The 13,815-nt window shown below is 49.0% G+C and overlaps 1 protein-coding gene across 1 annotated transcript in view; it reads left to right on the plus strand.

Moving 5' to 3' along the window:
• The first annotated feature begins 2,040 nt into the window (after nucleotides 1-2,040).
• GAMT (guanidinoacetate N-methyltransferase) overlaps nucleotides 2,041-13,815 on the plus strand; it is a 17,914-nt gene continuing 6,139 nt past the window's right edge. The window contains exons 1-4 of the mRNA XM_015417523.1: nucleotides 2,041-2,321; nucleotides 6,341-6,486; nucleotides 9,012-9,075; nucleotides 12,628-12,695. Coding sequence (XP_015273009.1) covers nucleotides 2,138-2,321; nucleotides 6,341-6,486; nucleotides 9,012-9,075; nucleotides 12,628-12,695 — 462 coding nt within the window. The 5' untranslated portion in view covers nucleotides 2,041-2,137. The remainder of the gene's footprint in view (nucleotides 2,322-6,340; nucleotides 6,487-9,011; nucleotides 9,076-12,627; nucleotides 12,696-13,815) is intronic.

Raw genomic sequence — 13,815 nt, forward strand, 5'->3', positions numbered from 1 at the left:
TCAGTGTTTAGCCCCTGATCGCAGTGCTCTCTGGGGGACATGTGGGTAAAGGCGGCCCCACAGGTATCATCCCCCCCCCCCTTTGCATTTCTTTAACATTAGATATTGCAAGGGATTCTAACTGCGTGGCAGAAATGGATGTATTTTTAATAATTAATTTATCTCCTTTATACACAAAAAGGAGTTTTGTGGTACCACTAACACACTTTATTGTAGCATAGATAATTGCTGAATAAATAATTGTGTGAAGGAGGATTTTACAATCGATTTAACTGCGGTAAGCACTCCTTGGTTTTGCCGCTAGAGACTTAATATGCAACTTGTCTTCTGGAATTAAGTATTTGATACATGCCAAGGCTTTAAGTCCATACTGATAACACAGCATGTAGTGTTGCATTACTTTTTGCCATCCTGAATCTATGGCCAGTGAGGCAGAGAAAAATTCTCTCTGCTTATTTACTCATTTATTTATATCCCCCCCTTCTCCTCAATGAGAACCCAATTTCTGTGTTCACAACAACCCTGTGAAGGAGGTTAGGCTGAGAGCGTGTGACAGGCCCAAGGTTACCCTGCAAGCTTCCACAGCATGAGTCGGGATTCGAACCTGCGTTTCCCAGCTCCCGGCCCGACGCTTTAAACGCTACACCACTGTTGTCTCCATGTCATGCTGCATTTTACAAGCCTTCATATTTCAGCAGCACGCGCTGCAGTCCTTGGCTTTCATAAGCCAGGCTGCACTCCCCAAAATCCCTCCCTCTTCTGCCTATTAGAGATCTAGGAACCGGCAGGCGATAGGTGGTGGGGCTCAAGGCTGCCAGCTCCAGCTTCTGCATGCCAAGCAGATGCTCTGCCAGTGAGCCCCGGCCTCCCGCTCCAGTTGCCCTGCAGAAATAGGCATTCCAAGGTAGACTGCCTTCGAACACGGAGCTTCCGTTTAGCTTCTTCTTTAGTTGCTGTAGATTTTCCGGGATGTGTGGCCGTGGTCTTGGCATTGTAGAACCTGACGTTTCGCCAGTATCTGTGACTGGCATCCTCAGCAACTAATGAACTCCGGCCGTGAAAGCCTTTGACAATATCTTCTCTTCTCTTCTTCTTTTTGGTGTCTGTCCTCTTTTGGGCTCTTTTTTTTTTAAAAAAAAACAACTGACGAAAATGTCCTCTTTTGGGGCGGGAGGGTTAGGAATATCCCTAGTTAGCAGCAAAGACCACAGCTCAAATAGTCGGGGTATTTAAAAATAGTCGGGGTATGTCATCATGATCACTGGTTTGAAGTAGTCAGTCGGGAAATATGCCCGCTGTTTCTTTTGCTTTTCAAAATACAGTCACCCTAACTCGAGACCCAAGTGTGCCGCATGACGGAGTGAGCTCCCGTCTCTAGTTCCAGCTCCTGCCAACCTAGCAGTTCGAAAGCAAGAAACTGCAAGTAGATAAATAGGTACCAAAAATATACAAAAAAAAAAGTCATGCCGGCCACATGACCACGGAAAGGTCTTCGGACAGCGCTGGCTCTCTGGCTTTGAAACTGAGATGAGCACCGCAACCCTAGAGTCGGATTTGACTGGCTTTCAAGCAAGGGAACCTTTACCTTTACTTTAACCCTATTCTAGAACGATGGGGAAAGAAAAATCCCATCTCCTTTCTCTGCACCATGCATCAGTTCATCAGCTTCCAAAGAGTCCCCCCAGGGCTACTCTGCTACCAAGGGATTTAGAAGGACCTGTCAGGGAGAGAGAGAGAGAGAGAGAGAGACGTCTGCACTGTGAGCTCTTTCCGGCAGATGTCCTCCCAGTTCTCCCTTTCTAGCTAGACGTCTTTCAGAGTTTTTTGCGTTCAACATCAGCTCGGCTACTCTGCTACCAAGGGATTTAGAAGGACCTGCCAGGGAGAGAGAGAGAGACGTCTGCACTGTGAGCTCTTTCCGGCAGATGTCCTCCCAGTTCTCCCTTTCCAGCTAGACGTCTTTCAGAGTTTTTTGCGTTCAACATCGGCTCCCACCCACCCACCCACCCCATCTGCACACTCAGCTTTTCCCAACTTGTCTATTTAAAGTCGGTTCAGAGTCCAGGCCATCCCTTTCCCTGATCGCTCTCTCTCTCCCGCTTCAGGCGCCTTCTGTCTTCGCCACACCGAACTAGCCATGACTTCCTCCACGGCTGGGCGCCCCATCTTTCGGGAAGGAGAAAATTGCAAGCCGTCCTGGAAAGAGGCATCTGCAGGCTACAACCAGACAGATACCCACTTGGAGATCATGGGGAAGCCGGTGATGGAGCGGTGGGAAACCCCCTACATGCACTCCCTCGCTACTGTGGCCGCCTCCAAAGGTAAGAGGAGCCGTGTCCGTCCGCAGAGAGAAAGCCAAAGACAAAACGTGTGCGATATCTTTTAAAAAAAGCAAAAACCCTGTTTTAAAAGTTTTATTTGGAAACGTTCTATGCTGCCTCTTCAAGGGAACCTGCCTGAGGTGGGCATGAAGAACGAAACATCATTAAAAAAAAATACGGAAAGCATCATAAGAATTATTAAAACCCAGCCGGAGCATTCAAAAACACACACAGAAAGCGTGGGGCAGCGAAAAAGGTGTCTCAGACAGGCTGAAAGCGGACCACTGAAAATGGGTGTTAAGAGAGAGAATGAACGAAGCACAGTGCAAGCTTTTCAGTTCTGCAGAACTCTTCATTGTGCTGGATGCTCGGTGCAAAAAAAAAAAAAAACCCACCCCCCCAAAAGAATTTGTGTGGAGTCCTGGCTGCAGCAAAATGACCTGTGGGAAAAGTCCTTGTTCCTTCGACTAGCCTTCTGAGGGCTGCAGCCACCACGGAAGCTGTGCTCCCAGAATCGGGGCCTGTTTCAAGGCAAGAGTGTACAGACCTTTCCCATTTGAGTTCCGAGTTCCATGGACACGCAGCTCTGTACATCTGCGGGGGGGCGGGGGCGAACAGCTGAGGAAAGAGGGCGTTTCATGGATCAGTTTTAAAAAACACGGTTGACTCCTTTTTCATTTCTTCACTGGTTCCACACTGTTTCAATCTTGCTTGAGAAAAGGAGGATGCAGTTTTTTTAAAGATAAATTGTGTTCTGTCTTAGATCAAGATGGGTAGCCCTGTTAGTCTGTCTGTATCAGCAGAAAAGAGCAAGAGTCCTTGAAGACTAACAAAATTTGTGACAACATTTGTGAGTCACTGCTCACTTCTGTCTTGTGTAAATGCTCGAACCACTATTGGTTACTGGGGACTGGGTATCTAAACGAGTGCTGGGGGGGGGTCCTTCCAGTGTTACAGGACTGAACTGGGGTAGCCACATCACTTACTTGAAAGACAACCCAATTTATTAAAGCAGAAGCTTTTGTTGGCTTAGCGCTCCCACTTCATTGGATGCATGAACTGAAATCTCCGTCGGCGGGATATGTACATAGCAGAGAGAAATCAAACTCAAAAGTGATGAACTGGGGGGGGGGGGGAAAGTCATGCAAAGCAATGTTCCAGTGCCAGGGGCCTCTTGCAGGTGCCTGGCCCCAGGATGGCTTGGTTAGCTGTCACCAAGGAAAGGGTCTTCTCAGTTGTGGCCCCTTACCCTGTGGAATGCACACTCAGATGACACCCGTGCCCTGCTGGACTTGTTTAGTTTCTTCAGGGCATACAAAGCTCAATTGTTTAGGTTGACCTTTGGAGGATAACCACATTTGTGCTGTTTCAATAGTGATATGATGATAGCCACATACTTTCATACTTTATCTGTTAACTTGTTTTTTATGTTGTTGGGTTTTTTTTTTACCTTGCTGGTTTTAATGTTGTAAGTCGCCACGAAACCCTTTGGGTGAGCAGCGACAAAAAAAATATATCTAATCAATCAATCAATAAAATGGAAAAGCACCCAGGATAAGCAGCAGCACCACAGTTGTGATCAGCAATAACTTTGATAAGCAATCTCACACCCATCATGGCTAAGAAAGGTGTAGTCCTCCTGTTTAACCTTGTTGATACGATCAGACCTCCGGATAAATTTTAATGCGGCATTGTCTCTCTGAAGTTCCTTTGTGGTAAATTTCAGGTCAAGCAATGGAGCGTCTAGGGCAGGGGTGTCGAACATGCAGCCTGGGGGCCGGATCAGGCCCCCAGAGGGATTCCATCAGGCCCGCAGTGGAACTGGCCATCTCCTGCTTCCAGTTCTTCTTCTGCTGCTGCTGCATCATAGTTTGCTTCGCCAGACTCTCTTAATCACTCAGCCATTTTATGTTTTAATCTGGGTTCTAGACTCAGAACTCTGAGCATGAGATTTCTGTGGTGAATGTCAATAAATCAAAAGTAGGTTTGCAGTTTACAGAGCTAGTGTTTTAAGCATGGTTTTATTTTATTTTAAGTTAAAAAAAAACCTTTGTGTTTGAGTCCTTTATAAAGTTTATATCTTCACTACCTAGCATTATATGACACACATGGCCTGGCCCAACAAGGTCTCATTTATGTCAGATCTGGCGCTCATAACAAATGAGTTCGACACCCCTGTTCTAGGGAGACTGAAACACACACACACACAATTCGGCTGCTCTTCTCCTGTCCAAAACAGGCTTTAATCAGCTGAGCTTGGAGGGAGGCCCCCGACCCATTCCTTGCTTGCACTGCGGCTAAGAATAGCCATGCAGTGAAATATCTACCACTTGTGGGCTCAATTCAGATGGAAGGTCTCCTGCAACAGCTGCAGTCTGAGGCCTAGGATATGAGCAGAAGAGGGAGAAAGGCCAGAAACTCCGTCTAATGCAGGATCTTGTTTACCACAATGGCCAGCCAGTTACCTCTGGGAGCTCACGAGCAGCAGACAAAGGCAATTTGTCCCTGGGATTTGGGTGCAGATTGTTTCCATGCAGCTATAATCATCTGTGTTAATATGTCTAATTCTCAACATGGCCCAATCTGTAGATATTTCAGTCCAGAGACTGGGGCCATCCATATACAAGGCAGGTCTTTCAATAAACCTGAAAAAAAGGCCACAGGTTTGCAGAGAAATCAGAAATCTTTTTTTAAAAAATGGGAGGAGAGAAGGAAGGAAGGATGAAGACAGAGGAACAAAGGGCAGGTTGGCGGGTGGGTGGGAAGGGGAGAAGGAAGAAACAGGAAAAGTGGACAGACCATGGGGGCTGACAGGGAAGGAAAGAGGAAATATTGGGGTGGAGTCAATGAAATGCCCCTGCAAGTCCTGACATGTCCCCCCAGTTTTGTGCGTGTCCTCTTTTTAAAAGCTATCTGAGCAATTAGTGACATCACCAATGTTCCCTCTAAGCTGAGTTAGTGTGAGCTAGCTCACAGATTTTTAGCCTCTGGCTCACACATTTTTTGTCTTTGCTCAGGAAGGAGGGCTCCAGAGCAAACTAATTTATGCAGCTGCCAAATTGCTCGCTCACCACTTTAATGCCAGGAGCTCACAAAGTAGAATTTTTGCTCACAAAACTCTGGAGTTTAGAGGGAACACTGACCATCACCCCATTTTGTGGCAGTGAGTTACGTTAACACATTACACACTTTGAGTCCCAGTGGGCACCTTTAAGACCAACAAAGTTTTATTCAAGGTACGGGCTTTCATATGCCCGTGCACACTTCCGCAGATAGTCTTCAGATATGCATTGTGCTTCATCTGTCCTGACTCTATTGTCTGTCATTTTCACTGGGCAAGTCCCCTCACCTCTTCTAGCAGGATGACACAGAGAGAAGAATTTAATTTCTCTTTACTTAATCTTATAAGCCGCCTTATCTGTCACCTTAGCTGTTTTTCTAAAGAGAAAAAAAGCTCTAAATGATTTAATCTTTCTTTGTTGTGGGAAGACACTCCAACCATGTCACTTCCTCTTCCAGTGTGGTGTAGTGGTTAGGAGCGCGGACTCTCATCTGGGAGAACCAGGTTTGATTCCCCACTCCTCCACATGCAGCTGCCGGTGTGGCGTTGGGTCAGTCACAAGTTCTCTCAGAGCTGTTCTCTCACGAGCAGTTCTCGAGAGAGAGCTCTCCCAGCCCCACCTACCTCACAGGGTGTCTGTTGTGGGGAGGGGAAGGGAAAGGAATTTGTAAGCCGCTCCAAGATTCCTTTTGGATAGTGAAGAGCGGGGTATAAATCCAATCTCTTCTTGGTGTCTGCTGTGGGGAGGGGAAAGGAAAGGAGATTGTAAGCCACTCTGAGATTCGTTTTGGATAGTGAAGAGCGGGGTATAAATCCTCCTCCTCTGGACTCTTTTCCTGCTGTACAAATGACTAATCTTTCCCAAATTGGGAAGAGCAGGCAGTATTCCCACACTGTAGCCACACTGTCTAGCAAGTCAGCTGTTGGCAACCAGCTCTCCTCTCTTTGCGTGCTCCAGGGGGCTGTGTCCTGGAGGTGGGCTTCGGCATGGCCATCGCTGCCAGCAAAATCGAGGAGTTCGACATCGAGGAGCACTGGATTATCGAGTGCAACGAGGGGGTGTTCCAGAGGCTGCAGGAGTGGGCCAAAATGCAGCCACACAAGGTATGAGTGTGAGGTGCCCAGGAGGGTGTGGCTCCGGCAGGGTCCACAGGGATGGATTGCCAGCCCCTCCCCCCAATCTATTCCAGACCCTCTTCCTGATCCAAATACCTAGGAAGCTACCTTATATCAAGTCAGACACTCAGGTCAATCAGCTATGGTCTACTCCAGGAGTCCCCAACAAGGTGCCCTTTTCTGGCACATGCCAAGTGTTTTTTAGAAAGTGGGCGGGTCTTTTGCCCATCAAGGCTGCTGACTGGCCATTGGCGACTTTCATAGACCATGGAGATTGGTTAACAACATTGCTTTGGCGGCAGCTGCCATCACGGGACAAGGATGTTCACTCTGTGACTGAAAGCAAGCCGTGGCGGCCATTTTGTGGCCAGCTTCGTCTCCTCTGGCAGCCACCGCGTGGCCCCCGTTTTGTGGCTGCACCCACCATGCCGTGTCAGAATTCCAGAGGCGCCCGCAAGCTCAAAAAGGTTAAGGGGCCCCTGGTCCACTGACTCCAGGGTCTTGGGCAGGAGGTCTTCCCCAGCACCTGCCCCCGAGACCCTTCAACTGAAGATGCCAGCGATTGAATCTGAGAACTTCTGCAGCCAAAGCAGGGGGAGGGGGGGGGAGTCTGTCAGTGAACAACAGGATCCTGCCCCAAAATTAGAAAGCGGGTCAGGATGGAAACCATGTGAGCATATGAAGCTACTTTAGACAGTCCCCTTAGTGCAGCGTCGCCTGATCTGGCTGGCAGTTGCCGTCAAGGCCCAGTTTATCACTTGAGTTGCCAGAGATCGCGTCTGGTACCTTTTGCCAGGGCTTTTTTTTGTAGAAACAGCCCAGCAGGAACTCATTAGCATAATAGGCCACACCCAACAGCAGAAACATATTAGCATATTAGGCCACAACCCCATGCCTTCCCTTGGCTTGCCTGGGCACCCCACGGCTGCAGGGCACCCGGGCAAGCCAGCCCTTGGAGGGGAGGGGAGGCAGTTTAATTTCAATGCCTCCCCGATCCTTCCAGGGCCCCCCCTGGGCCGCCCGCCTCAGAGTGGCCGGGGGGGCGTCGGTCTCCAGGCCTTCCCTCTGTAGCCACGCACGCGCAGAGGATTTGGCTGTAGTGGGCGTGGCCAACTCTGAAGCCAGCCGGAACTCCGTCCCTGTGCGTTCCTGCCCCAAAAGTAGCCCTGCCTTTTGCGTGCCTCTTCAGACCACACAGGGCGTTCATGATGAGAGAAGTGTATGAGGGTGCCCTTATGAATAGGGGCCTTTTTCTGTGCCGCAGCTCAATTTCCCAAGGCCCTTCCGTATTTCCCTTATCTCTAACTCCCTCAGCCCGATAGTTAAACCTGTTTAAAGCTGGCAAGCGCAGGCTTGCGGTTTGTGTCCTGGGAGCCTTTGATCCCAGGTGCTGAGCTCACAGTTTTGCTCGCTCGCAGCCCCTTTGAACAACCAAAGCAAGTTAAACAGCAACTGAGCAGGGTGAGAGAACAAAGTCTGAGTCCAGCGGCCCCCTTAAGATCAACAACGTTTTATTTTGGGTATATACCCAGAATAAACCAAGGCTCTTTTGGGGGCAGGAACGCACAGGAACGGAGTTCCGGCTGGCTCCCGAGTTGGCCATGCCCAGCAGGAACGCATTAGCATAATAGGCCACACCCAACAGCAGAAACGCATTAGGATTGGCTACATTAGGGCAGTGTTCCCTCTAAGCTGAGTTAGTGTGAGCTAGCTCACAGTTTTTTAGCCTCCGGCTCACACATTTTTGTCTCAGCTCAGGAAGGATGGCTCCAGTGCAAACTAATGTATGCAGTAGCCAAATCACCTGCTCACAACTTTAATGCCAGTAGCTCACAAAGTAGAATTTTTGCTCACAGGGCTCCACAGCTTAGAGGGAACATTGCATTAGGGGTGTGTGGCCTAACATGCAAAGGAGTCCCTGCTACAAAAAGAGCCCTGTAAGACCGTTTGGACAACAAACAAGGTAAACAGTATAAGAAGCAAAAGGTGGGTGTAGCTGGGTGACCACACTCCTGGTAACATGGGGGTGTGGCCTATAGTGCCAATGAGCTGTGCTGTCAGGGGTGTGGCCTAATATGCTAATGAGTTCCTGCTGTTGGGTGTGGCCTATTATGCTAATGAGTTCCTGCTGGGCTTTTTCCACAAAAAAAGGCCTGAATAAAATGTTGTTGAGTCTTAAGGGGGCCACTGGACTCAAACTTTGTTCTGCTGCCTCAGACCAACACGGGTACCCCACCTGAATCTGAGCAAGGTCAGGTAAAAGATCTGGCACAGGTTGCACGGAGCCACGGTGGTTGATCAGGGAAAACCCCCCCCAACCGACCCAAATATCACCAAATTGTAGCAGGCTCAAAATTAGTAAGCTTCCTCTTGGTTTGTGATGTTAGGATCGAGCTGAATAACAACCATTTTTTTGGGGGGAGCAGGAGGTAGGAGAAAACCAAACACAGTGCTGAAGTCCAGCAGGTGAGTTACCTCCCTTTGGATGCTCATTGGTTGGTTTCTTTCCTAAGGTTATCCCCCTGAAGGGGCTGTGGGAAGATGTCGTCCCAACACTGCCCAGTGAACATTTTGACGGTAAGAGAGATTTCTGCTCTATGAGGAATCATAAAATCATAGCGTTGGGAGGTACCTCCAGGGTCATCTAGTCCAACCGCCTGCACGAGGCAGGAAATTCACAACTACCTCCCCCCACATCCCCAGTAACCCCTGCTCCATGCCCAGAAGATGTGGGGAGGGGGGAACCTCGATGCCCAGAAGATGGGGGGGGGGGGAACCTCCAGGATCCCTGGCCAAAGTGACCTGAGGAAAATTACTTCCTGAGTCATCCCAAAGCAGCAATCGGCATTTCCCTGGGCGTGTCAGAAAGGGCCACAAGACCTAAACACTGAGGCAACCCTTCTTGCCCTCCCTCTCGTGATCTGCCTAAGTTCACAGAATCAGCACTGCTGTCAGATGGCCATCTAGCCTCTGTTTGAAAACCTCCCAAGAAGGAGAGCCCACCACCTCCCGAGGAAGCCTGTTCCACTGAGGAACCGTTCTGTCTGTCAGGAAGTTCTTCCTAATGTTTAGCTGAAAATTCTTCTGATTTAATTTCAACCTATTGGTTCTGATCCAACCTCTGGGACAACAGAAGACTCCATCGCATTCTCTGTATGACAGCCCTTCAAGTACTTGAAGATGGGTATCATATCACCTCTTAGTCGTCTCCTCTCCTGGCTAAACATAGCTAGCTCCTTCAGCTTTTCCTGATAGGACTTGGTTTCCAGACCCCTCGCCATCTTCGTCGCCCTCCTCTGGACATGTTCCAGCTTCTCTGTATCCTTCTTAAACTGTGTTGCCTAAAACTGAACACAATACTTTAGGTGCGGTCTGAGCAGAGCAGAGTAGAGCGATACCATCACTTCATGTGATCTGGATACTATACTTCTGTTGATAACAGCCCAAAATCACAGTTGCCTTTCTTAGCTACAGCATCACACTGCTGGTTCATGTTCATGTTCTATGAAGACCCCTAGATCCTTTTCACACTTACTACTGCCAAGACAGGTCTCCCCCATCCTATAATTATGCATTTGATTTTTTCTTCAAACCTGTGTTCTGCAGCGGACCTACATTTCAGCGTTTTCTGTGGTGTCTCCCCATCTTTTTCTCCAGATCTGATTCGTGGCCATTTTTTCCCTTCACCTGAAATGCAATTGCAAGGCCAGCCCAACAGCGTTTTCTCACAAAGCAGGTCTTGCTGCACGGCATACATTACTCCGCAGTTCTAGAGAAGACAGGCTGTGGTCAGCAGTGTTGACGGCAGGGCAGAACCCAAACCCCGAGAAACTAGAGTCACCCGGGCAGGGGGAGACATATAGCCCCTTCTCCCAGAGTGGTTTCCTCCCCTGAGTAGTTTACTTTTATTGGGTAAACATGTTCTTGGCAACGCAGTTGGGAGAGCAACCAGGAGACCCTACGCTGGAAGAGTTCGACACATGTGCCTGGCCATTTTTCAGCCCACTCCAGTGCAACTACAGACGTTCTGCCAGGGGGTTAAATTGCAGTTAATGGAAGAGGACCAGATTGCAGCATGGAACTTTTGGGCCACCCCCCCCCCTTAGGGTTTCTCGGCTAGCTACAAGCCGTTCTCCTGGGGAGGGACTCATAAGGCAAAGCAGGAGATGGCACCAAAGGACTTTCAGCCAATGGGGTGGATCAGGGACTGAAGGAAACCAGGTGCTATGGGAAATAAGCCAGCTAGTGGCTTCTGAGGTGTAGCCCTATCTACAGGGAGTCTGACCAGAAAAAGGGTGTCATCTCATGACTCAAGCTGCTGGGCCGGGCGGGGGGGGGGGGTGGAACCCGAGGTTCCCACAGTAGGCTTTTTAGGGACCCACCTGACTCAACTGCAGCATGAGAGATTCAGGCCGTGATCCGAAGTTCATTTCTGTGGGAGTCGGCTCCGCAGGGTAGCACCCTCCTCACTGCGTTCTGTTTCTTAATAACCCTCTCGGGGAAACCCCACCTTAAAACATCCAAGTGAAATAATAGTCAAGTTTATTGTGTGTGGCCATTGGCCGTTAAAAGTTAAAGCATGCTAAAATTTTAAAACACAACGTCCATCTTTGAATATTCGGTTTCACACACAGAAATGCTAATTACCTTGAATTTTTAAAATACGAACATCCATCTCCAAAGATTCACTGGCGGGTTCAGGAAATACAAATGACATGTCGAGACAATTACATTTCATTTAGCTGCTTTCAAGAGAGCCACCTCTGCTCTGACTTTCCTAGCTGCTACTGCAAAAAGCGCCACCTTGTTAGAAGCAAAGGAGTCCACATCTGGCAGCAAAAATATTAATTTATCTGTGTCAGAAAAATTGTATAGTCGATCTGTTATCCTAGTCAAGAATTTACTTCTGAGTTCTGAGTACAGTGGGCAGACCATATAAATGAAAAAGATCCTTCCGCAAACACAGACGCATTGTTCCTGCGGAATTTTTAAATATCGTCCAGTGAGTAGTTCCGTTGGCATAGCCTGAAAAGCATTCATGCTGTAAACGATGTTCTAAGATTATGTGCAGTAATGTCTACCAAATATGAGGCTCTTAAATGGTCTTTGTTTATGGCTTTATACCATGGAACAGATTTTGTCTGGATGATTAATGAGTTGTCAATTAAGGCATCCCCACTGTACACCCACCAGTCCCACAAACTATTATTCTTCCCCGATGGTCCAAGTGAGTCTTCCCAAATTTGTGACCTCTTGGCCCCAGGTGACAGAGGGCCTAGCTACATGATTCATCTGACTCCGGGTCTGCACAATTTGAGTGCAATTACCATTTGCTTGAGGCCCGATTTGGATCAGGATTGTGGTACACAAGGAGAAAGGGCTTCAGCTCTCCCTCTCACACACCCACACCCCACACTGTTATCGCAACCTGATCTGGCTGCTATTTGCTGTGCCGAAGGTTCCACAGGTACTGATGGGGGTACACGAAGGGCAAATGGTGCTCCTCTGGAGCCGTTTCAGGTCAGGGGGCGGGGTGGGCATAAGGCGCTCTCCCCGTGCACCGCAGTCCCAGTCCAAATTGTCCCCACACTCCAGAACTTGTCAGGGCACATCTGTCAGATGATCCTCATTCCAGACCAGACTTTGGGATGGTGTATCGTGTAACTAATCAACATCTCTTGCTTAGCCAGTTTGGTGGAAAGCCAGTTTGGTGTAGTGGCTAATCTGGAAGAACCGTGTTTGATTCCCCACTCCTCCACTTGAAGCTGCTGGATGACCTTGGGCAAGCCATAGTTCTGATAGGAACTGTCCTTGAAAGGGCAGTTCTTGAAAGAGGTCTCTCAGCCCCACCTACCTCACAGGGTGTCTGTTGTGGGGCGGTGAGGGGAAGGGAAAGGAGTTTGTAAGCCGCTCTGAGACTCTAAGTGAAGGGTGGGGTATAAATCCAATCTCTTCTTCTTCTTCTCTTGCTTAGCCGATGCACAGAAGGGATTCAAAGACCTCTTTGAGATTCAGGCCTTCTGCACAACCAAAGTCTGCTAATCATTGCCAGGTTAGGTCAGCAGCCTTCGGGGCATTCGGCCTTCCATCGGCAAACGCTAAAGCCTGTCATTTCTTCCCTGCCCCCAGGAATCCTCTATGACACCTACCCCCTGTCCGAGGACACCTGGCACACGCACCAGTTTGGCTTCATCAAGGTGAGACTAGGTTAAGGCGTTTGGACTCCGCGGGGCAAAACAGCAGCACGTAAAAATAAAAATACTGACAGTTCCGTAATTTCTGTCTCTGTGGCTCCTGACCTGGATCGCCCAGGCGAGCCGGATCTCGTCAAACCTCGGAAGCTAAGCAGGGAAGTCCGGGGTTGCGACGCACAGGCAGGAATCGGCAAATTACCTCAGAACGTCTCTTGCCTTGAAAACCTCACAAGGAATTACCGTAAGTCAGCTGTGACTTATTGGCTTGAAATTAGATAAGATTTATGGAGGATAAGTCTATTGATGTCTCCTAGCTATGGTGACTGAGAGGAACCTCCACATTCAGAGGCACTAATCCTCTGAATCCCAGAGCCAGGAGGCAACATCAGGGGAAGGCCTCGGCTTTTATGACCTGTTGTTGGCTGTCCAGAGGAACCGGTTGGCCTCTGTGTGAGACAGGGTGCTGGACTAGAGGGAACGCTGGTCTGATCCAGCAGGACTCTTCTTAGGTTTTTCTCAGGTTCTTCTGGTTCAACAAAACCCCACCGGCGGGGGACTTTCAGCGCCAAGAGCAGGAGCGCAAGAGGTTCAGCTGCCCAGCTGGCTCTTTTCGAAGGGGAAAGTCTTCAAGGGGTGGTGTGTTTTGAGATACAGAACTGGGACAGTAAACTGCGATCAGGGAGGTGGCGGGTTCAATTCTTACCTCAGGAATGAACCCATTAGGTGGCTGTTGGCAAGACAGGCATTTATTTATTCATACCCTGCTATTCTCTCCATCTGGGACTGAAGGCCACTTTTAGAACATCGTTCTCCCCTCCTCAGTTCTCTCACAACAACCCTGTGAGGAGGGGCAAGCTGACAAGTTTATGACAGGCCTACAGTCATTGCAGCAAGCTTCTAGTTTTGTGTAGTGGTTAAGGGCGTGGACTCTTATCTGAGAGCTGGGTTTGATTCCCCACTCCTCCACATGCAGCTGCTGGTGTGACCTTGGGTCAGTCACAAGTTCTTTCAGAGCTGTTCTCTCAAGGGCAGTCATCGAAAGAGCTCTCTCAGCCTCACCTACCTCACAGGTTGTCTGTTGTGGGGAGGGGAAGGGAGAGGAGATTGTAAGCCGCTCTGAGAC

This window comes from Gekko japonicus, unplaced genomic scaffold (assembly GCF_001447785.1).
Source record: "Gekko japonicus isolate JY-2015 unplaced genomic scaffold, Gekko_japonicus_V1.1 scaffold4352, whole genome shotgun sequence".
Classification (NCBI taxonomy): Eukaryota; Metazoa; Chordata; class Lepidosauria; order Squamata; family Gekkonidae; genus Gekko; species Gekko japonicus.